Source organism: Etheostoma spectabile, chromosome 8 (assembly GCF_008692095.1).
Source record: "Etheostoma spectabile isolate EspeVRDwgs_2016 chromosome 8, UIUC_Espe_1.0, whole genome shotgun sequence".
Classification (NCBI taxonomy): domain Eukaryota; kingdom Metazoa; phylum Chordata; class Actinopteri; order Perciformes; family Percidae; genus Etheostoma; species Etheostoma spectabile.
In genome coordinates, this window is record NC_045740.1 from 12,200,999 (window position 1) to 12,225,153 (window position 24,155).

The 24,155-nt window shown below is 39.8% G+C and overlaps 2 protein-coding genes across 8 annotated transcripts; one reads left to right on the forward strand and one right to left on the reverse strand.

The window, feature by feature from the left end:
• bmal2 (basic helix-loop-helix ARNT like 2) lies at nt 1-19,538 on the reverse strand. Of its 7 annotated transcripts, none has more exons than XM_032522840.1 (17): nt 19,231-19,538; nt 13,272-13,398; nt 13,124-13,168; nt 12,394-12,435; nt 12,055-12,212; nt 8,522-8,601; nt 8,022-8,114; nt 7,014-7,131; nt 6,786-6,935; nt 6,050-6,293; nt 5,700-5,806; nt 5,352-5,502; nt 5,186-5,244; nt 4,983-5,097; nt 4,440-4,530; nt 2,763-2,862; nt 1-2,334 (listed from the first exon to the last, which is right to left on the reverse strand). In XM_032522840.1, the coding sequence occupies exons 1-17, from the start codon at nt 19,286-19,288 to the stop codon at nt 2,177-2,179; spliced, it is 1,896 nt and encodes a 631-aa protein (XP_032378731.1). In that variant the 5' UTR covers nt 19,289-19,538; the 3' UTR covers nt 1-2,176. The 7 variants fall into 7 exon arrangements, with proteins under 7 accessions (XP_032378731.1, XP_032378730.1, XP_032378729.1 ...); XM_032522839.1 differs by having other exon boundaries at nt 4,983-5,094; nt 13,272-13,401; XM_032522838.1 differs by having other exon boundaries at nt 13,272-13,401.
• LOC116693697 (ERC protein 2) lies at nt 12,012-23,621 on the forward strand. The gene is made up of 2 exons (XM_032522852.1): nt 12,012-12,016; nt 20,950-23,621. Coding segments are annotated over exons 1-2 (1,434 nt in total). The 5' UTR covers nt 12,012-12,015; the 3' UTR covers nt 22,383-23,621.
• Nucleotides 23,622-24,155: the final 534 nt, after the last annotated feature.

Below are 24,155 nucleotides of genomic sequence, written 5' to 3' on the forward strand. Positions count from 1 at the left end.
TTAGTTCCATATTGTATATTTGACTGATTGGTTGAGGTACTGATGAAAGGAGGTAAGATACAGATACGCAGTCCAAACACTTAACAGGAATTTAGGATCAAGTTAAAACACACTGTGCCAACTTCCACGTGAGCCTCCAGCAATTCACAAAACTCTAAATTATTCATGTAAAAGAAATGTGATAAATGTAACACAGAAATCAAAAAATCTATGTGCCAAATAATAAGGATAATTCAGCTTAACTTCAGTGTGTTCTAATTTTTTTTTCCACAAGCGGGGAAGTGTACTAAAGCTTACATTTTTTAAACAAGCCAATAGAATACATTTTTTAAACTGAACCTTTGTGTAAAAACATAGGTCTGTATTATTGGGCATCATCTAGACTTCTACCGCCTTTCAAACATCACTGTGTGACAATAATTGAACATACTTGGGTAAGTTTTTACCTTACATCAACCCATAAGGCCATCTGACTGCCACACCAACATAGAGATCCTCACATGATGGCTATAAATGTTCTGTTCGGTATGCAACGGGAAACATGGGCAAAAACAAAACGCTACATGATGTAAATTTAAAAAAAAAAAAAAAAAAAGGGATCATTCAAGTTTTCACTAAATATATAAAGATATAAAAAGGTATGCAGTATAGTTGTGTACCTTCTGGGGTTTTTGAGTCATGCATGAGTAACAGATTACATGGAGGGAGAAATGAATATACCTTCAAACTTAGAATTTATGGAATGATAGCTCTGCATAGCATAATAACTTAAATATGGTATGCATGATGACGTGTGCCTCTGACAAGCACATAAAACATGTCTCTTGAAAGACTGCCAGTGCATAATAGTACATGAAAAAAAACAGCTTAAGCTATGGCTTACTTGCGAGATTATACAGCTGACTATAACTGTAAGAACATGCAGGAGAACAAAACTCTGTATCAATGTACAGTATGTAGGGAAGCATGTAAAGCCTTAAAGTGTAGGACAAAATACAGCTGGATACTAACAACTGTGTTGTACTATTTAAATGGCACTGGCTCTGTTTCCATCACGACCTGGGATATCACTTCTACCATCAAACTCAGATCAATGTCAAACATACAATGTCACAGAATTATAAAGGGTATGCTGCCCAGCCGCTGCTACCAAAACTTAATTTCAGCACCTCTAAAATGGCGTTTCACTTAGCATGAGGTAGTACCGTCATGCTCATAAATCCAAAGCAGTTCACAAATGGTCAACCATCAAAAACTGGCTGCTCTCCAACAAATGTAGGTGGACCATTACTGCCAAGGAATGTTAAATGATTAGAGCCAGGGCACATTAAATTTCAGGGCAGCCAATATTTTTGTACTAAATGTCCATAGAAGTATATACTAAAAAACAAAAATATTCTTCCTAGGCGAACTATCCCTTTAAGACAGATATGGCTTGAAGACATGGTGTTTGCAACCATACCAAATCCACACATAGATATCATGTTCAAGTCAATGTACGAGAGAGGAACTGTTGGACTGTTTCCGTGAAAAATGTTCAGATACCGACAAGAGAAAATCTCTGAGAGGCACACCATAAGGTGACTCTCAAAGTTAGAGGTTATGGAAGTGTGGTCTGCTGTGGTACACTGGGTACCTACAGCTTGGATCCTGAGGAGTTAGAGAGAATGGCCAGGTTGTTAAGGTGTCATCCCCAGCATAATTAAAACATACAGTACCTAATTAAAAGATCAAATTCAGTGCAAATTTCTTTTGCATTGTCACTCCCACCCTTCGTTCAAATGTAGGTGAAGGAAAAAATCCATTACCATTGTGACACAAGTCACCTTGTGAGTTCTCTTCAGCTAAACAGATGATGAGTAAGTAGATGAGTAAGGAGAGCAGTGAGGAACAGCGTTTCAGGGCAGACAGGCCGCTGTAAGGCTTTAGAGGCACATCCTCCTCCTGAAGAAGGAAAGCAGGTGTCCCTTATAGTCTTTGATCCCACTCCCTGTAAGAGCAGCCACAAGAAGACCACACAGCTTATGTGGGAAAAGGTTTCTAATAAATAAAAAAGGTCCTGTAACGAAAAGGAATGCTTTCTTAACTAAGAGTAAGCATTTAAGCAGTTGTCAACACAAAAATAATGGCTGAGTGTTTTTCAGTGTGCAACAACATCACACCATTAGAGCAGATTCTATGAAGACCAGTGCATCTCTTCAAAGTCCACAGCTTCGCCCAAGTTTGTGTCCGTCTCCAGGAGGCTCATGATCACTGCCATGGCTGCTTCGTCATTGCTAAGACTGCTAAGGCCCGGTCCAACCATGCTGTCCAAATCCAGCTGGGAATTCTCCACTGAGGTGAGATGAGTGTAGGAAAAAGAGAAAAGAGATATTGGAGTTATAAGATGGACAGGATTAAATATGGTTGTCATATTTATGTAAAAGCCTTCCAACACTCCCAACTTGCCCTACTGTACATACTGTAGTTACTTATTCTGTATTACCATAGACATACCTGCAGTAATAGACACTCACATAGATACACTCATACTGTATCTATATACTTATATGTCATTCATACTTTGCACTCTGTATATACTGTATCATATGTTATTTATTCATACTGCAGCACATGTTATTTATATAATATTTATTTAATCACTGCTTAAGTACTTCTGGTTAGACACTAACTTCATTTTGTTGCTCTGTACTTAAAGTTGAATCTAATCTAATATACAATTTATAAATAAATAAGCTTATTAACAGGATCAGAAAAAGTACCCATGAGGGATTCTCCTCCTGAGAATGCAGCTCCTTGGGGCTCATCCTCTGAGCTTGACTTTCCTGGAATCTCCATGTCTGTAGCCCCTCCATTTGGCACCTAGAAACCAAAGGAGGAGCAAATTATAGTACAGCAACATGGCAGAAGTTTAGTCAAAAAAAAACAAATTTACACAGCTTAAATTATGCCTTTCAACCTTCAGAGGAAATTCACCACAACTTCCCAGTAACATGTTTCTCTTTTAGATTTGCAAACATCTTGCACGTTTTTTTTTGTTTTTTTTAAACTACATAGAAGGTAGTCCCAGTTATCAGATCGGTTAATGAACAATTAAGTCTACATCGGAGGAGAGGTTTATGGTTTTATTGCTGAATTGGCATGTTAAGGAAATTACTCAATACCCAATTTGTCTACTGCAAACATAAACATCATTTTGCGGCTACATCTCACACATTATTCAGGTAGGGACAGGTACTCTTACTGCATTTGGCCAAATATTGAGACAAAAATCTAATTTAATTGAAAACAGTTTAGGTGTCATTAGAATGAACTTCATGTGAGGATTTCCACCAAGTAGCACTGTAGAAATGATACTCTAGTGTAGGCCTACATCTCCATGGACACTACATACCTGTAAGCACACAGTATATGGTTTATTAATGCGGTGGTTCCCAACCTTTTTTGTTACGGGACCCCCTTTCTATTATTGAGTAAAGTGACGACCCCAAACTAAATTACAAAACCTAGGGATATTTCATTTATATTCAATTCAGAACAGGTGATAAAGTGCACAGTGAATCCAAATAGTGAAGGGAATAACTGCATGACGTTTTTATTTTTCTATATTTTTTAACTCTGTAAAGCTTGACACATAAAAAAAAAGCCAGAAAATTCTAATATTTAGAAACTGAGATATGTATTAGATACTCATGGGCAATTGTTATTGTGAAAAGAACCAAAATGCATTTGGTTATTATCATTATTTGGTCATTATTTACATTAGTTGACTATTCAAAATATTGTGTGTTAGTATTGTGGTAGCCAAGATGTAGATTACATTACAAAAATGTGAAATGACAGTTCAGGGATAAAGCACCTTAAAAACCTGCAAATTTGATACACACATTTTTAACACAATTTAACTAATATAAATAATGAATTGTTAAGTAATTATACTTTTTTTTTAATAAAGAGGATATTTACTTAACATGAGTAATAATATAAGTTTTATTCTTAACGTAACTTCATGAAAATTAGCATAGATTTCCTGCCCAAAAGTGTGTGGAGGATTTAATGACAGCAGCCATTTTGAAAAAAAAAAAAAGTCCTTACACTGCTTGCAGTGGAATGCTAATCCACTAGAGGGCAGAATACACGTTTCAGATCATATACAGGTGTTTTAGGAAATTATTGATCATGTTGATAAAATAGAGGTTTTAAGAAACTTGCGTAGCAAATATGATACAAATGGTTCTATAGGGTTTAGAACTTTAAATACAATTCTCTGTCTGTATGTATTTTTTCAATTGTAGGCTACAATGGCTTCTTTTGACAAATTCAGTGTTTTTATTTCCATGACGATTGTCCATCGTTCTATGAGCTCTTTGGTTGTTTTGACTGCATACTTTTCTAATGCAGGGACGAGGCAGTAAAGACATACAGGTACACCGACTTACATTATTGCTGATTTGATTGGGAGTTTGTGGACACTTGTCCTGCGGTAGACTGAACGGGCTGATGCTGCCACTGGAAGATGAGGAGTTCATCCTAAAACAACACAGTTCTTCAAGATAAGCAAAGCAATCATAGCTAAAAGAAAATTAAAATATAATTAATGAATTGCTCTTTATTATGGTCTATTACCATGGAAATCCAGAGTTCTTTTGGATTTAGATTTTTTGCTCAGCAAGTTACTCTGGCATCTAGTAATGCTGCTCATCAACTATACCCTCGTAGCAAAATTGCACCAATCACATCAAGCTAAACAGATGACGACAGTTTTATCTACCAGTTAACCCCGCTGGTAGCTAAGCATATGTGGTGGATACGTTACCCCGTGCACACTTGGTGCCGCCCTTCAAGATGGGCGACTTTCATTACTCGATGCCAGACTCCTTATCTTTCGGATTTGGGTCTGGAGTTCCAGGCTAATTGTCTATCAGTTATCTTTGTCCCGCCTACAAAAAGTAAAGAGGACTTTCTCTGTTGTGAGGCCATACCTGTTGAAATCCAACAGTTCATTGGCGATCTGGGTCCCTATGCTTCCAGCGTAAATCATAGCTCCAGGTGTGGTGGAGATGCCTGGTATAACTTGATGGGACTTGTTGCCATCTTCTAACAAAGTCAATCAAAAAAAGTTATGAGTGAAAGGTACAGACGTGCTTTAAAGTGTGCTTTCGCTACACATCTCAGACTAATTTACCTTCTGAATTCTTGGAATTGCTCGACAGTTCCGACCGACTGGTTCGACTAGGATAATACCTTGTCATGGGATGAGAAAACAGGTGAAGCTTAGATTAATATACTGCGTGTCTACCTCAGGTACAAAAGTATCTAGTTAATGCACTGAGAGTAAAGCATATACTCACGATATAACTGTGTTAGTTGACACTATGTATTCTACTTCTTTGGTCCAGGGATTGACAAAACTAAACCACTGACTTTGCAGAGTGACAAAGGAACCAAATTTTGTTTTAAACTTATAGCAGTCTGTCTCTATTTTGTCTTTACTCCGCAGCACTGTAGAAGAAAAACAGTGAGAAGAAAAAAGTTAGAGGTCTAAACAGTGGAAATGCAGATGTGCAGAAATTCAGAAGGCGATTAACCTGCGCTTCAACACTAACAGTAATTAAAATGTCATCTAAATAGACGTACATAATAAAGAACCCAAGACAATTCGAACAAACAGTGTGAGGTCACTGAAAAATGTCATTTACCTTTTCGATGTCTGTCAGCTAAATGTGGTAAGTCGTCTTGATGGAAGTACTCATAGCATGATGTCCCAAGCAATTCTTGGGGAAGATAACCAAGAATTGTTGTCGCTCTGGGGGGGGGGGGGGGGGGGGGGGGGAAGAAATCATGTTAGTATGAATTTCTTTTAAACTACTGTATTATTTAGAATACTGTATACAATATGACATATTTACTGTTGACAAGTATCACAGATGTTAGAAATGTCAATGGAAGATATTTGAAATTTTATCAAGGATTGTACATTATACGAACAAATGTCATGCACCAAGAAACCACAACCCTCTACCACCCCCTTATTAAAATTCAACTCTACCTTTGATCGACAAAGGTGAATTTTCCATCCATGGCATAGCGTGTGATGAACTCTATGGGTTTAACTCGGACCTCTCCATTAACCTGGGGAGATGAGTGGGGGTGGATGCGTCCCACCGCCACCAGGCAGCTGTAGTAGGAGCTGTCCTGCTTGTCTGGCTCCCCATCCCCATCCACTTCCGAATGACTGTTAGGCCAGCTGCGCATGTAGCCTGTACAGTGGACCGTGCAGTACTTCTGAGACTCTGTAGGCACATGCAGATACAATCACTATCTGGTGGTGAATTGGGTCAGGGGGTGGAGGAAAAAGCCCAGAGTGTTGCAATGGATTCAGGGAGTTACTGCATGCAACAAATTGATCCCCCATTGGCCCCATTCATTGTATGCTGAAATAGATGTACAGACAACTTTCACTGAGTCACTTTGCTACAAAAGCAAAACATTTAAAAAAATATGAAGATTCTTAAGCAAGATCTGGACTCATAAAGAGAATCTTTTTCTATGATTTCTAAGTGGATTTGTGGTTGCTTATACACTGTAGACAATACATATTGTGGAAAGGTTTGAGTTATGGACTTTCCCTCACTTTGAAAACCTCAGCTTTCCAACAATACTTTACGTGAATAGAAGCTTACCTGATAAATATGCTATTAGCTGTTATGTATGAAACCAAATAAATTCAAACCCTGAATGTACATAAGTGATGAGTTGGATAATTCATGGGTTAATTTTCCCACCTTTCTTTTTGGAGGTGCTGGCTTGGAATTCCTTCTCCTCCACCTTGATAGAAATTTTGTTGTACTTCATTCGGCAGAAGAATGTGCGGCGTGCGCCCGAACACAGTCGGGCTGCACCGACTGGGAGGTCAGCCTGGACCTGCAGACCAGCTGGAGACATGACAGGAGTGTTAAAATGAGCTGTCTTTCACTCAATCACACACTCACACACACAAATAACTGCTTTACTTTTAGCATCTATTAGCCGTTCACGAGGGTATAATTCAGAAGCGGACAGCTGTTCCTTCACTTTTCCCATGTCCTTTGGGTGTATGTAATCAAACAGGCTCTGTCCAATCAGCTCTGCCTGTAGGAAGAACATACAGCATATCAAACTGACATAAACACAGTGCCCATGCTAATAAAAATAAATGTCAAAACCATTCTGCATCTATTGAACAAAGTACATTGGACTGTTGACCCCGGAGCACACCAGACGCTGTGTGGAGCAGAGATGGAGCCGAATCAGATTTAAGTAAAAACAAGCAACAGAACAATCAGAGCTTTGTCGAAGGACAGCTTAAGAATGCCTTTTACCTCCAGTACATTTACATTACACTTTTTTAAACCAAAAATCTATTAAGCCTACACATGATCATGCGGTAAAACCGCGAGTTAGGGTGCAGAGGCAAAGCACGGGTACAGTATATGGTCTGGAATTGGTTGCGCCTTGAAAAGATCAGCAGCCACAAGGTCAAAGTTTAAATAATTTGAACTTTAAGCGCAGTGCTCGGCAGCAATTCCACAGGACGTCAAGGGTAACGCTCCGCCATCTTGGGCAGCACCGTTCTTCCCATAGGACATAGGACAGCCAGTGCAGACCATAGGACAGCCAGTGCAGATCGGTTTTACCGTGGATCATGTGTAGGCAGCTTTAGGATCTCACTGAACCAGAATAATAACAAATTCTCGAATTGAATCTGCAAAATCATCTAAAAACTAAAATCCACTTCATTTTTTGACCAATATATTTAATTTACATGAAATAAAGTAAAGACATACTCATGTCATAATGCAAATATAAACAACCATTTTGTATTTATTTTAACCGTTTCTGTGGTATCTGTGCGCAAAATATGGTCTCACACATGCGTTGGTGCCAAGACAACGCAATCCAATTCAATCCATCTGGTGTGTTCAGGGTTTCACATAAACAAAGATTCTGCTGACACAGTAACACAAATGTAAAAGCGTTACCCGACTATAATTTAATATCTTCGTGACGGACTCTGAGACAAAAACTATTTTCCCACGATCACAGCCCACTACAAACAGGAACCCATCTGCAGCCTGCACGACACAAAAACATGGGGGGAAATACGGGGATTCAATTTGATAACAAGGTCAAGACAAAAGAGTCCATTAAGTCAAGTTTTTATTTATTTATAGTTTTTAAACTAAACAGTAGCATTTCAATTATTTTCATGGAAATTCAGTGCATCAACTACAATATACACAGTGATTACATCTGAAAATAAATGCATGTGTAAGAATTTTGATGATCTCTCTTGATAATTTGGTGTTTTTTGTATGTAGTTTCATATAAACAGAACCCATAGTATAGCAGAGGCATTACGTCACTAGCTTAACATTATAGCCTAATGGTAGCTTTTAAATGAAAAGTTTTAAACATCCTCAAATGATGACAAATGTATTTCATTGCAATTTCTGTTGCCTTTGTCAAGGGTTGGTTTTACCTTGAGGACAAGGTGTTTGAGCTCCTCGTCGGGTAGGAATGACGGTTTGTAGTTGGCTTCAGAAAAAGAACTTGCTGAACCTGAAAACAGACAAAAATGTTACACAGCCAGTCCAATTTGAGACTATTTATTTTAACATTTTAACATTAGGGTTTGAAGAACACTTCCAGTTTATTACAACCTGGATGTAATTATATATAGAATTATTTTAAGTGAGTTTAGGCCATCCACTACATCAACTCCATCAACAACATACAGTCCCTGACAAAAGTCTTGTCGCTTGTGTACAAATTGACCTGAAGTGCCGCTGAAATATATATTTCTAATCAAGATTTATTTACAAGAAATGGCTCATTTTAATTCCAACAGCTTTTGTAATAATGTTTCAGTGCAAAAAGAAACTGTCAAAAAGTATTCTAATATTCACAGCTTGGTAAAGCCCATTGAGTCAATGTTTGCAAAGACATAAGTGTTGTCGCCTTGTCATATGAGCTTCACCTGGGACTAATAATGGATCAATTAGGTCTCAGGTGTGTATAAAAACAACCCCAGTACTAGGGCTGCACAATTAATCGAATTTTAATCGCGATCACGATTTGGACTTCCCACGATCAAATTTGCGTGATCGAGCGATTATTTTTTATAAAGCGTCATTTCATAGAACGCTCCGGGTTTTTTGCAAAGCCCATCTCCCGCTCCGTAAAGCCGTCTGCTCATGAGCCAGTCAGAGTAGTTCACTGCACCCCGTGCAGCTAAGTTTCTAGATGTAGACAGTCCCAGAGGACAGAGTAGCGTGAGGAAAACTCAACAGATAGCAGTCGGTAATACGTCAGTCTCAAGGTTTACCAGTTTACCAGTAAACGCAACACTTTGTCCCATTTGTTGTTTTTCAGACAACAGCAGTGACCAGTGCTAGTCGGTGCTAGTTAGCGTCTGTTAGCTGTTAGCTCTTCTAGGACGCACCGGTGCTAATGTCCTCGCATCCGCTGCAATGCTGTTTATATGGATATGGTTTAATTTTGCGTTACATGACACATTTCGTCTGTAAAGCCGTGCCTGTGTTGGATCTTTCTACGCTCTCTCGTCCTACTCTCTCTCCTCTTACTCTCCGCGCTCCGCCACACAGCGGCCGCCGGTCCACACTTCTGATATATGTCTACAGTTTTAATTTTTCATTAACACAGCTGTATATTGTTAAGTATGAGGAGGCAAACCTGTATTTGTACCAGTGTTTCCGCGGGTAACTGTTATCGCGGCCGCTACGGCGAAGAACACAGAAGAAGTTTTTGAATGCAGCTAACTTCAGTTGGTAGAGTAACAGCGTGGGAGACGGAGCTGCTGTACCGAAGCCTGGACCAGGACCAGAGATGTGACCCATGGCAAGAATATCATAGTTCATAAAAATGCAGCGCAGTGAAGATACAGACGTTTAATACACACGACGTGTGTATCCGCCGTTCGACCCGTGCTGGACCCGTTCATAATGATCAGCCGTCTCTCTGTGAGTAGCGTCCATCACACTCCCTCTCCAGTTATAAATAGCCTATGTGACATAAAATTTGTTTTGGTTAAAATCAACAAATAATCGTGAGAATAATCGCGATCAAAATTTTGATCAAAATAATCGCGATTATCATTTTGGCCATAATCGTGCAGCCCTACCCAGTACACTAGATCTTCACATCAACTGCAACTAGACATCTGCAAACATGCCTAAGATTCACCCTGAGACTAAAGTTTTGATTATCAAGAGGCTGAAGACCAGATCCACTGCTGATGTGGCACACACCTTCAATGTGTCTCAGCGTCAAGTACAGAGGATTAAAAAAACATTTGAAGACACTGGAGATGTTTTTGACAAGCCCAGGTCAGGCAGACCCCGCAAGACAACTGCTCGAGAGGACCGTTTGTTGGCTCCAAAATCCAAGGCCAGCCCATTTTCCACTGCAGCAGAGCTCCACCAGACGTGGTCACCTGAAGTCCCTGTGTCAACCTGAACAGTTTGTCGGATACTGTCTCAAAACGGCCTCCATGGTTGAATCAGTGCCCAGAAGCCGGCACTAAACAAAAGACAATTGAAAAACTGTATGGCATTTGCCAAGGCCCATAGCCTGCTAAAAGGATGGACGCTGGAAAAGTGGAAGAAAGTGGATTGAATCTTCTGTTGAATTACACCAGTTGCCGCAAATATTGAAGGAGACCTACTGGAGCCCGCATGGATCCAAGATTCACCCAGAAAACAGTTAAGTATGGTGGCAGAAAAACATGGTCTGGGGTAACATCCAGTATGGGGGTGTGCGAGAGATCTGCAGGGTGGAAGGCAACATCAATAGTCTCAAATACCAAGAAGATATATAAGAACCATAAAAGAGGCCAAATTCTCCAGCAGGATGGTGCTCCATCGCATAATTCCATCTCCACTTCAAAGTTCCTCAAGGAGAAGAAGATCAAGATGCCCCAGGATTGGCCGGCCCAGTCACCAGACATGAACATCATTGAGCATATGTGGGGTAGGATGAAAGAGGAAGCATGGAAGACCAAACCAAAGAATATTGATGAACTCTGGGAGGCATGCAAGACTGCTTTCCTAGCTATTCCTGATGACTTCCTCAATACATTGTATGAATCCTTGCCAAACCGCATGGATGCAGTCATTCAAGCTCACGGAAGTCATACAAGATATTAAATTTGGATCTCACAGCACCGCTATTTAATTTGCTGACATATTTTAGTATTTGCAGTAAATTTGTTCAATTTCTGTATAGGCGACAAAACTTTTGTCTTGCCAAAATTTGACCTTTCTGTCTTGTTTAAATAATAAATCTTTTTTTAGTGAAACTAATTTATTTTAGTGCATTGAACATCATTTGGGAGGGTTTTAGCTTTTCATATGAGCTATTTCTTACACCAATTGATTAATTAAGTCAGGTTAATAGCAGATGTTTCTACAAAATAGATAAGCGACAAGACTTTTGTCAGGGACTGTAGTACTCATAAAATTGACATTTGAGATCTGGGAACATGATCGAATTGCTAAAACCAAGTCAAGACGGGACAGTAACACGTGCAGTATTGTGATTAGAAGAGGTTTTGAACAACCCTTTGAGTTAACCATATGTTAAAGAAAATGAAGGAAAAATGGTAAACTTATTACCAAAACTTTCAGTCACACTTTACCAAAATACTTCCTCTTTTAACTTAAATTTTTTCCGTAGTTTTACTGTTCCTATTTTTTTTTTGTGCTCACATTGAACTTTACCTCTTAATAAAGTGGTTCACATAGTCTGAATAAACAGTTTGTCTGATTTTCTTACTGCTAATCTTTTGGCCCAATTGGATGTTTTCTTGTTAACAGATCTCTCTAACTGCTGTATATAACATTGTACTAGGGAGTTCAAGGTTATCATGGCCGTTACAAATTACAGCCAAATCTTAAACAAATAAAACCTAAGTTGCAATAAACCAGAACTTTCTCTTAATCAACTGAATGCCTTAGTGGTCAAAGTCATGGTAAATTATTTTTAACATGTTACCTTTGAGAGATCTGAGGTGCTGCACAGCCATTCTGAGCACAGTGAGTTTGTCCAGCTTACGAGACATGGGGTTACAGGTAGGGATCATGGCTGATAGTTTGTCAATGAGAGTGTTCATTTTGTCCCGTCTTCTCTTCTCAATTTGGCTGTGCGGTTCCCTGCAGAGACATTAAATAATAAACAATTTAGGAAAGTCAAAGAGGGGTTTCCTCCTTTTACTTTACAGATCATCTGCATCGGTCAAATGTAGCATAATTTTAATTTTAAAAAGGACATTGGAAATTTGAACATAATAAGAACACTGACATGCTAATTATAAATGTGTCTAATTTAGCCTACCTGAAACATTTCATTTTGACACTTTGGTCCTCTCCATCTGACCTGTAGAGCAGAAAAACATACATTTAAAGGTAGAAGGACACACAGATGGAGTACTTTATTAATCGCAGTGGGAAATTATAACATTACAGCAGTAGGGTTGTGCGATATTGACAAAATGTGATATTGCAATAACGATTTTGAATATTGTGATATCGATATTAATTTTGATATTTTTAAAAATGTCAAATTACAAGTTACGGTAAAACGCATCAAAATAGATTCATTACAAATTAAACAAGTTTTCTTACAACACAAGGATTATTTCAGCTGACTGTCATATTGGACTGGTACAAGATGAATAAATAAAAAACGACCATGTCTACGGAACAGGACATGTTTTACTGGTTGGACAGTAAAAAATAAATAAAGAGAACAGGACACAGAACTTTTCTTTCTCTGATTCGATCCGTTTTGTTTTCTCTATTCTATTCTATTTCTTGACTCACACTTTTACTCTGTTGAAATATGCACACGTCACGTGGTATGCTCAATAGGGTTTGAACAAAATATTGCATACTTATTGCGACACTTTCGATATATTGCGATAATAATATTGAGTCAATATATCTTGCACCCCTTTAAAGCAGCTTATACAAAACTTATCCACAACATACAATGGATATATGTATGCCAAGCAACAATATGCAAATGCTAAATCGCTGAAACGGCCTTAATCAGCACACGCTACCTGTTTTGGTCGTCTGCGTCAGGGATGGAGGAAGATTTTGTATCCCTAGGAAAAAAACTCATGACTGTCAATAGCAGCTAGAAACAATTTAGGTAACTGGATTTTAGAGATTTTGTGTAAGCCAAATTAAAGCAATCACACTACTTACTGGTTGTCCAAGCTGCCCTTGCGCTTCCGGGGCATCTCCATGCTCAAGGACATGCAAGGAGCTGAGGAGGGGGTCATCAGGCTGGGCAACGACACGGAACCACTTTGGTTCTCCTCAACCAGCACATCTTCTGAAACACACAAGACATAATGAGTTGTAAGTGCACGTAAGGGCTAAGGACTCATTGATACGCTCTGTTGCGCTACTGCACTTCATGCTATAAATCTGATAGAATGCACTTTCTCTGACAACTCCACCCAAACATTATTACAATATTCTTATTAGTACTAGAATATAGAATTATGACAATATATATCGCCAAGCCGAAATAAAAATGTCCGTTGTATATATTCTTCTATCTTCTTTATATCGCTAGGTCAAAAAATAGCGGCTGGCAATATTTACATCATTTGGACAACGCTTTAACGTTCTGATCCTGAACAATGGACTGAAGCTGGTGCAAACCACAGAAGCGCTGTTTTGTTAACATGGATTGTGGAATATACAAAAATAGACTTTACAATGTGGTTATTTCATATAAGCTAGGCTATGTTTTTAATGAAGTGCCAGAAAACATGCTGTATCGTCGAGATATTAAATGATCAATATCATGATAGAAGATTTTGGCTACATCAACCTAGGTCCAACACATCTTGGCAATGCTCAATTAGAGTTGCAGGGGTGGGCGAAAAAAAAAAATCAATACAGCATAGTATCAATACACAGAAGGCAAGTATCGATCTTTTATTATATATGTCTTAGTCAGTTTGTCTGATTGACAATCCCATTTTGCAGCAATAAAATTGAACTGATATGAACAAACTGAGAAATGTATCTTTTAAGATAAAATAGATGTTGACAAAGTCAAGTCATTTGAAATTGGGAAAAATTATCAACTATTAATAATAAATTGCAATATATCGCAGAATATTGCAATACGTTTAAAATCGTAATAATATTGTATCATGGCATACGTTTTATGATGATATCGTATCAGAAGGTGTCTTGTGATTCCCACCCCTACATTTGACTGTGACCCACATGTTTAGTATTCATCAATAAATCATTTTTTACAATTAGCTTTGTTTACAGACTAATCAGACTTTCACTAATGTATTGTATATGTATATTTATGTATGTGTTATTAATGTGTGCACTTTTAGAGAGTTGCTCTCCAAATTTCATTGTACTGGTACAATGACAATAAAGGCTTTCAATTCAATTCAATAATCCAGGGTATCTTCTCATGTGCCATGGAGACTACAGCAGGTGATTTTTCTGAAGGTGTGTAAATCAGTGAAATCACCTGCAGTCAACTGATGCAATGGAAACTTGTACACTTTTCTCTCCATGGCACACTAGTCAGCCAGAAACTCGCATGCTGCCAATGCCTCAATGTAGTTGCTTGAGGCCCACAGATATCTTTATTTGAATGGATGAGGGCAAGTGCTATAAGAGATTATTTAAAAGTTCTCATATTGTGCTTTTTCCCTTTCCTTTATCGTGTTCTATATCTTTTTTGCACATGTAATAGGCTTACAAAGTGAAAAAGCCCAAAGTCTAACCCAACGGTAGTTACCATTTCCAACAGAAAACACTGTTCACAAACTGCTCCAAACAGCTCTGTTGTAGTCCAGCCTTTACTTATGTGACGAACAGGCGTCACTTTGTAACACACGTTAATGCACGCCTAGCTGCTAGCGTGGCACGCCGTCATTCTCTGCTTCTGACTGGCTGGTTGTACTTATCAAGCTAATACGCGTGAGAGACCCCAACAAAGATGAAACTTTTTGGGGTTAACACGGAGAGCTTAACACACAGGGTGAAAGAAGGAGCTGCAGCAATGTGCAGACCAACAAAAATAGGTGTTTTTTGAAAATTAAACCATATAAATGTATTATGGTGAAATCTCTAAATACAATTATGAACGTAAAAATTAGCATAACATGAGGACTTCATGCCAAAGCTGCTGTGAAAGAGCTGTTCAGAGACTAAGATAGTGCAGCTCTACTGCCTCCTGCCTCCTTCTTTACAGTTGGCCTATCGCAAATTGTCTATTCTGGTAAAGTGTTTAGCTCCCTAAATGATTTAGTCAAGGCCTCAGAAGTATGTCAGTATACATGTGGGAGAGAAACTCGTGAGAACTGCACGAGACTCACCTAATGCGGTTGATAGCCATGGCTCCTATTTCCACTCTGTTCCACAGACCCTATGACCCAAAGAGCCATTAACAGATCAGCAACAACCTGATTTTTAATCCTGCTCCCCCTGTCAAGATCTATTGGATTACAGGGTTAAAGTGAGGGCAACTAGATGACTGGACATCAGGCCATACAGACCTCCCTCTGCCAACTCCCATAATCCCTCTATCCTCTCATGTTCCATTGCTCATTCTCTCAATACGTGAAGGAGTGCATAACACCACGAGCTGTACTGTATTCCCTAATTACAATGTCACACAGTAACAGCATCACGAGAAAATGGCTGATTGATTTAACATGTAAAACTATTATGTTAATTATAACATTATTCAAGTTATTTATGCAACAGCGATAAACTGTCAAATCAAACTAGGTCATGAACTACCCTAGGTAGTTAATTAAAAATCAATTGCTGACATTAGGAGAAACTCATAAGAGGTAAAAACAGGAGGGTATACATCAAAAGGGCAACCGTAGCCTCCATGAGCTTATTACTTTTATGCATGATAAGGATCTATCAAGATCTACCCCAACTGTTGGACTGCTTTCAGGATTGCACTTAAGGGCATTGTAAAGTAGACGCAGCCAAGCTGGCGTGCGCAAATATGACGTCATGAAAGTGCCGTAACTGGTTCTTCTCCCGCGTGGTGGTCGTGACACTAGTTGCAATCTTCTCCTAAACAGAGGTGGCGCAAATGAGCAAAAACTACCGACATTGCTTTCTACGGAAAAGAAAAAGGTAATGCCAGAACTGGCAGCAGCATTGCCGTCAATGCTTCGATTTGATTTGATGACCTACTTTGTTGGATCAAGCCTTTCATTCGCCATAAAATAACTCATCTTAACCCAGTAAGAAAGACTTGCAGTCAAACTGAGAGTCCTGGCATCTGGTTACCCTCAAGCTAGTTCAGGCTTTCTGTTTCCGCATTGTCGCGCGTCATTTGAAAAATAAAAATCCTGGCACGCCAGCTACGTCATTTTGACGTCACATTGTCGCCCACGCTTGGATGCGTCGACTGTAAGACGGCTCTTACTCTGACAGTCCCTGTCAGAGGGGAGCTTTTCAAAACAAAAGTTGATTTAGTCATACCTGAGGTCAGTAATGTCCAAAGAATGGCTCACTGGCCTTGCTGTTATCAGTATCAATCACTCAATAGGAAGGCCAGAAAGGTCAGGTTTTAGTTCTAGTTTGTGTTTTAATTTCTTAGTGCAATAATTAGATTAGCTTTAATGTGTTTTCACATTTGTGTAATGAAGGATTTGTGCTATTTAGAATATTTGTCATACATTTTATTTGTATACTACTCTTTTTTACCACACACACACCACACACACACACACACACACACACACACACACACACACACACACACACACACACACACACACACACACACACACACACACACACACACACATAACTGGATTGTGTGTTTTTCAAATTAAGGATGTGCGCAATGTTTTACTTTATGTAATAGTAAAATATTACTGTTTGTGCAGAATGTTGTGTTTTCTTTTTCTTTCCTTTTTGGGGGGGGGGGGGGAGGGGGCCTCGAAGGGGGGTCTTGCCTGAGGCGTAATTCAGTGTAGATCTGCCACTAGAGATAGTCCTTGTTACTTATGGTTACAGCATTCTGACGTGCCCTAAATACTTCTCTACAGTAGATGCTTTCAAAAGTGGCGGCAACGTTTTTAGGTTCAAAGCCTATTCAAATGGAATATCCTCAAGAGCTAATACCACAAATCCATTTGTCCATTGAATGTTTTGGTAATAATCATCATAATTGATTTTTCTATGCAGAAATGTAATGCAATAAAGGCTGATTATAACATCACAATATCCCCTTGCACGAAAAACATCACCAAGGACACTCAGGGATTTCAGTTTGTTAAAAGATTACTGAGAAGAACCAACCTTGTATCTCTCTGAGAAAAGACCACTGCTTTAAATTGGTGTAATCAGTAACACTAACCAGCATGTCTGTTTAGAAACACTACAATGTGGTAAAAATTTGACATAATGGAGCCTGTACATTTGACAGAAACATGTATTGCACTGGCACTAACATCTTGTCAAGTATCTCGGCGGTCTCCATGAAACTTAAAACTATAAAACAAACTTGAAAATTCAGTTGGAAGTAGGGCTGCACAATTAATCGCAATTTCATCAAAATCGCAGTATGGACTAGTGCAATATCCAAATTGCACAGGGGAGCAATATTTGTTAAAAGGCAAAATATGTGTCAACCCATTCTATTATTTTAGTATTATTTACTATTCTATTATGTATAGTGGTGCTGCAGAGACGCCCGGACCTAGAAATTATATCCTACAGACTAAAGAGAAGATCTTCTTTTGGTACAGACCCTCGCACAAATCACCAAAACGACCATTCCCTCCAATATCGTGCATAATATCGCAATATCAGTTAAAATAATTGCAAAAACATATTTTCCTCACATTGTGCAGCCCTAGTTGGAAGTGTGTTATTTATAATAAAGCATTGTGTAGTTGTTGAACTTGAGCTTCAAGTACCTCATTAACTGATTCCAGCTTTATCAGCCAAGTCCCTGATATATACAAACACAATAGGCTGTTTTTTTTATTTTTAAAGAATGACTATGTGCAATGACTTAACTAAAGTTAATGATCCTGTTTGTTCTGATGTGACTATTTTATGTAACTTTACCATACAACACCATTGAGCCTACAAAAATCACAAGGCATTGTCTTAACTATGCAAAACACAGAACTTTAGCTTTTTGTGCAGGACTAATATCTTGATATGGCCTGATTTTTTTTTGTAAATTAACAAAATTTTTAATTATTCTCTTGAAAACCTACAGCCCATAACAGTTTGAGCCTACGTGGTAGCTGGTGTTCCCTGAGGACTAGCCAATACATGGTAACGTCAAAAGCTGAAAGATGATCATTCAGCATGAATTTATGTATACGGTAAATCTAAGGACACTATAACGTTACTGACACTATGACTGTTACGGACAACTCGTGTTTATTGTGAGGTGAAAGTATTTGAGTTAGGTTGGTCTTTCCCTTATTGATTTAAGTTATTCAAATTAAAGTGCAGCTGAGTAGATTGTGGACATGCAGAGACGTCCCTAAAGAGAACATGGTACAGCTAGCTAACGAACAGCAAGCCTGATTTGTCCAAGCTCAACGTTAACGTTACACATTAGACAGTTAGGGCGAGCGCGCTATATAGCGTTATTTATCTAGCTAACGTTAGTTGGGCCTAAACAGCACCACGCATTAATGTGAGTTTGACAAGCATAAGACGTCAAAATGTAAAAAATACATACAGTGTCATTGGCTGTAAAACCACCTCTAATAAACTCATTGATGTGAACCAGTTTCCCCGGTAAACAGGCCTCGCTGCCATTGCTAAGCTAACATTTGCGTGGTTCAGTCCTTTAGGTTGACATTAGCAAATACTAGCTACAACACTATAGATGTAGCTAGCTCGTTGACGTTAACGTAGCTAATTAATGACAAACCGAGAATAACCTTGGTCATATATTTTGCACGCTGATGAGATGACAAACAATGTCGTGCAGTGACAGCAACATAAACAGGATAGAGGACGAGTTTGCTCTACTGACCTAGTTTTGGGATAGTTACGGTCAAACGCTGAGACATGAGCCAAAAAAACACCAGCTGCGCTTCTATTTTTCTAGTAACGCTAAATCTCAATCCCGTGCATGTTGGTGGAAACCTAGCGATAGCATTGATTCATTTACCTGCCGGTTCGCCTCTCGCTGTGTCACCGCCGCCAGCCGCTGTATTCCTGTCCGACATGGCTGAAGCCGGAGCCGGTGCACTGGGGCCAAGGACTCCAATGCATGGATCAAGCCGTCGACTACTCCCGGACGTTGCTATGGTAATAGGACAGGTTGTGGGGAAGCCGAGAAGGCGACAGGGTTTCGTAAAAGTCCCCTATTATGTTCCCTGTATGAAGAAATAAAAAGAAGAGGGCGCACAAAAATGCACCGAGGTAGCTTGTGCAATCAGGACAGAGTAAAGAAATGGACATTGTCGCCTCCTTCCGGCGCACCAGAGTTACAGCAGCTTCGTCGATCCTATGCATGGATGTGTTCCCCTATTCTGCAATGAACCCATGCCGTGGATAGATGCCGCTTCTTCTTGTGATGACATTTGTATGGTGGCCGAATATGGGGTGCCGTTTGTAAAGCGGCTAACGCGGAAAATAAGAGCAACATTATGTCACATTTAGCGTCAAACAATCTTTAAAAAACTGGAATGAATTTTTGAGGGTCAAATATATTATAATATATATATATATATATTATATATATATATATATATTATATATATAACATCTGTGTGCTAAGAAAGGAGGATTAAAAAAAAAAAAAAACTTTGTATGGCAAGCACATGGGCACAGAATGTTATGACTCATAGAATGTCATGACATCACCATCAAAGGCATCATAAAGGTACATGTAAGCCTATATATATCTATGCAAAGGCGTCAGATCAAAGTAAAATAGGCTAGTCATGAATCGCCGCTCCTACACAAACATCACTTGACAGCAGTTGTAGGCAGTTAATTTACTTCGCAGACCCGTGAACTAGGCACAATAGTTTATTTCTGTTGTCATTTTCAGCCATAACTGTAACTTAAGTATAGGCTCTAGATAAACATTGTGGTCTGTTCTGTGTTACTTAGCTAGTCTTTGATTAACCAAATCTAGCCTTACGAACAGCATCATCTCACCACTGGTCAGATGAACTTAGTTTAGGTGTTGTCATTTTCTTTAGTCTGTGGCCCAACAGATAAATTAGGTCTCCAACCTAATGTTAGTGAAGGTGTTAAATTTTATGTACGGGATACAGGATTTTTCTACCCTTTAGTTATTAGAAACTAACATTGTGATTGGGGCTGACGTTACAGGCCTTTACTCAGAATTTATTTCAGCTGTGAAACAAGCTGTTATTCAAAGGGTTTTGAGGACATCTAAGAGAAATGAAGAAAGCGGTTAAGAAGAGTCACAAGATGTTTCAAGATCTTTACCACACTGCTCCGTGCTCTCCAGAGATTGAGAACTCACATCTCTTGTATGTGCCTGAGAAGCCTCAGGGGCTGGCATTACCCAAAGTGAGGACTGAGGATGACAGGGTAAAGGAGATACCTAAATTGGAGATAAAAGAAATAAGGGAGGTCAGGGAGAAAAAATGCAGAAGAAAGCTGGAGGAGGAAAAGTTGGGTTTGATTGAGAAGAATGAGAATAGTACTGAGGATGATAGGGTGAAGGAGATACCTAAATTGGAGATAAAGGAAATAAGGGAGGTTAGGGAGAGAAAATGCAGAAGAAAGCTGAAAGAGGAAAAGTTGGGTTTGATCGAGAAGAATGAAAATAGGACTGCCAAGTATGTGGACCAACTTGAATGTCTGGAGCAAACAAATCAAGCGGAGATTGAGCATCTGAGAGAAGAAGTGCTGCGTTTAAAGGAGGCTCAAGAAGACAAAGATATACTCATACAGAAGGTTGCTCAACTTGAATGTCTGGAGCAAATAAATCAAGCAGAGATTAACCGTCTGGCGGAAACAGTAAATATCTTAGAACCTTGTGCGGTCCAATTTCAATGTCTCCAGGATACAAGCCAAGCAGAAATTAACCACCTGAATGAAGAGCTGAATAAACGTAAGCTTTATTTAAACCAAGCTCATCAAGACAAAGATGAGCTAAGACAGAAGGTGGCCAGACTTGAACACAATGATAAGATACTGCAGACAAAGATCATAAACCTATTGGCAACAGTGCAGGATTGTGAGGAAAGGGAGAACTCTCTGACCAAGCAGAATAAGACCATTAGTGATGAACTAGCCAGGCTTGAATCTCACACAGACAAAATGCAGGCAGAGGACAATAATTTGTGGGCAGAAATTCAAGATCTGCAGGAAAAAGAGAATATCCTAACTGAGAAGAACCAGAGCCTGAGTGATGAGGTGGCCCTCCTTGAATCTCTGAAAGAGAAACATCAAGTAAAGATTGAACATCTATCTGAAGAAGTGCATGATCTTCAACGTCGAGTAAGAGAAGCTCAGTATGTTTGCAAGGATAAAGATGAGGAAATTAGCCTACAGAACCGGACTAATGATAAATATCTGACAGAAATAAACAAACTGAGACTAGCACTGCATGGTTCTCAGGAAAACGAAGTCTTTCTGAAGGAGCAGAATGAGAGTGTCACCGAGAAGTTGGCTCCACTTGAGTCCCTGACAGTAAAACAAAATGAGAAGATTGAAAACCTGAAGAAAGATCTGCAAGCTCTTCAGTACCAAGTAAAGGATGCTGAGCAAAGCATCTTTATGAAGGATGAGATAATAACTAAGCAATCCCACAACCTTGCTTATAAGAATGAAGATTTAGAGGAAATTAACAACCTAATAAGCAATTTTAAACAAACAATCTCTGATCTTGAAGAGCAGCTAGAGACAAAGCAGGAGGATGGGATACTAGCTGGCGTTGAGAATTTCCAAGAAGAATATAGGATTGGAGCGAAGGATAAAGACTCACCTGATGAGCAGAGCAATGAGAACCTCCCCGAGGCTACACTTGAGGAACAGAGTGGTGAGGACCCCTGCAGGACTACACCTGAGGAGAAAAACGATGAGATCATCCTGGGGACTCCTGCTGCTCAGGCTGAGACCAGAAGCTGGTGGGGTCGCTGTACTAAAGGGACACTGAAAGCATGTTGGCATGTTGGCTTAATCACTGGTGTTATGGTTATTGCCACCATGGGTGTACTGACAAGCACAGGGAACGCCAACTGCAATGCACACTGCAACTGCAACCTGTGGGACTATGTCCACAGCCTGCTACAGCCGACCTGCAACGGCCTTCCCAGGCTGCCTTATCCCTTCTGAACAGTGAAGGGTAACATATGTATGTATAAATATAAGTCATGAATATGAAATATATTCATAATTTATATTTATTTAGCAGGGCAACATGGTGGTGCAGTGGTGATCACTGTCACCTAACAGGAGGAAAAAGGCAGAAGAGGTGCTTGCACGCCACGCAACAACAAATGGATCATTGCAGTGATGTCAGAATCAGAATCAGAATCAAAAATACTTTATTGATCCCCAAAGGGAAACTCTGTGTTGCAGTTGCACAAATAGTATAAATATCAGAGTAGAAATATAAATAAAGAAATATAAGGAGTGGGGATATATACGGCATTTACATAGTTAAAGGAATGTTATGATACAGTATTTACATAATTACCATAATTAAGAAGTTGCAATGGTGAAAAGTAATAATCCAGCTACCAATCCACACTCCGTACTAACCCTCCGGTTCCCAACCCAACTCCCTACGGACTGAGCTACTGCCACCCCGTGCATGGGTTTGTTATCTTGCACTCCTGAGTGCAAATCAAGTTTCCCATCTGGAATGATAAAATGACTGCACTGGGCTGATTGTAGTGTTTAGCCAAGGTACAAAACATATTTTGCATATTTTGCGATGCAATATCTGTATTTGTAGTGCAATGTGACAGGTATTGCATGTAAAATGAAGGTAAATGGTAGATTTTATGGTGGTGTGAGGAAGATGAGTTGGAGCCTGACGAAGAATCAGCTTGTTCCAATAAATGTGGAAAAGTAGCACATCACAAATTCCAAGTCGAGAAGGACAAAATACTCCCAATACCCATGTTGGCCTTTTCACTTTAGAGTGATCTAAAGGGGGATTCTAGATCTACCTCTCAATGAATGGTCACATTTAAGGTGTTGGGGGTTTGAAAACATTACAAAAAAAAACATTGATCTCTGGGCCAGTTTCTTAAAACCTCACCTCTTCTAGTAACCATCATAATTTTCTCAATCCCACAGAACTTTTATGAAGAGGGTAAACCATGATTTGCTTTACTATAATATGTTACAGGGTGATGAGGTGAGGACCCAAATGCAGAGAGGAGGAGGAGGCAGGGGCAGGTATACGGTACAAAAACAAAAAACAATCCACAAGCAAAAACACAGACCAAGCATCCAAGGGACAATCCAAAAAGTCCACAAGTCCTAAATCCACAGGGGTCCCGGGAACAATGGCAAGGAAACAGAAAGGGAAACTTATTGGGGATACTGGGAGCAGGGACGGGAAGCAGGGACGGGAAGCAGGGATGGGGAGCAGGGACGGGGAGTAGGGACGGGAAGCAGGGACGGGGAGCAGGGACGGGAAGCAGGGACGGGGAGCAGGGACGGGAAGCAGGGACGGGGAGCAGGGACGGGAAGCAGGGACGGGAAGCAGGGATGGGGAGCAGGGACGGGGAGCAGGGACGGGAAGCAGGGACGGGGAGCAGGGACGGGGAGCAGGGACGGGAAGCAGGGACGGGGAGCAGGGACGGGGAGCAGGCGGCAGGACGAGGCTCCAACAAGCAGACGAACCAGGCTGCATGCAGCAACAAGATAATCTGACAAAAGACAAGCGAAGCACAGACCTTAAATACCCAAAGTAACGAGGTAACGAGAGACAGGTGACGAGAGGGCAGGGAATCAGGTGGAAAACATCAATCAATCAACAATCATAAGAGCGGGAAGGCACAGGAAGTAAAGCTAGAGGCAAGACGAGACAAAAAAGACTTCAAAATAAAACAGGAAACAGAACAAGCAGACACCCAGGGGAACACAAGAGGG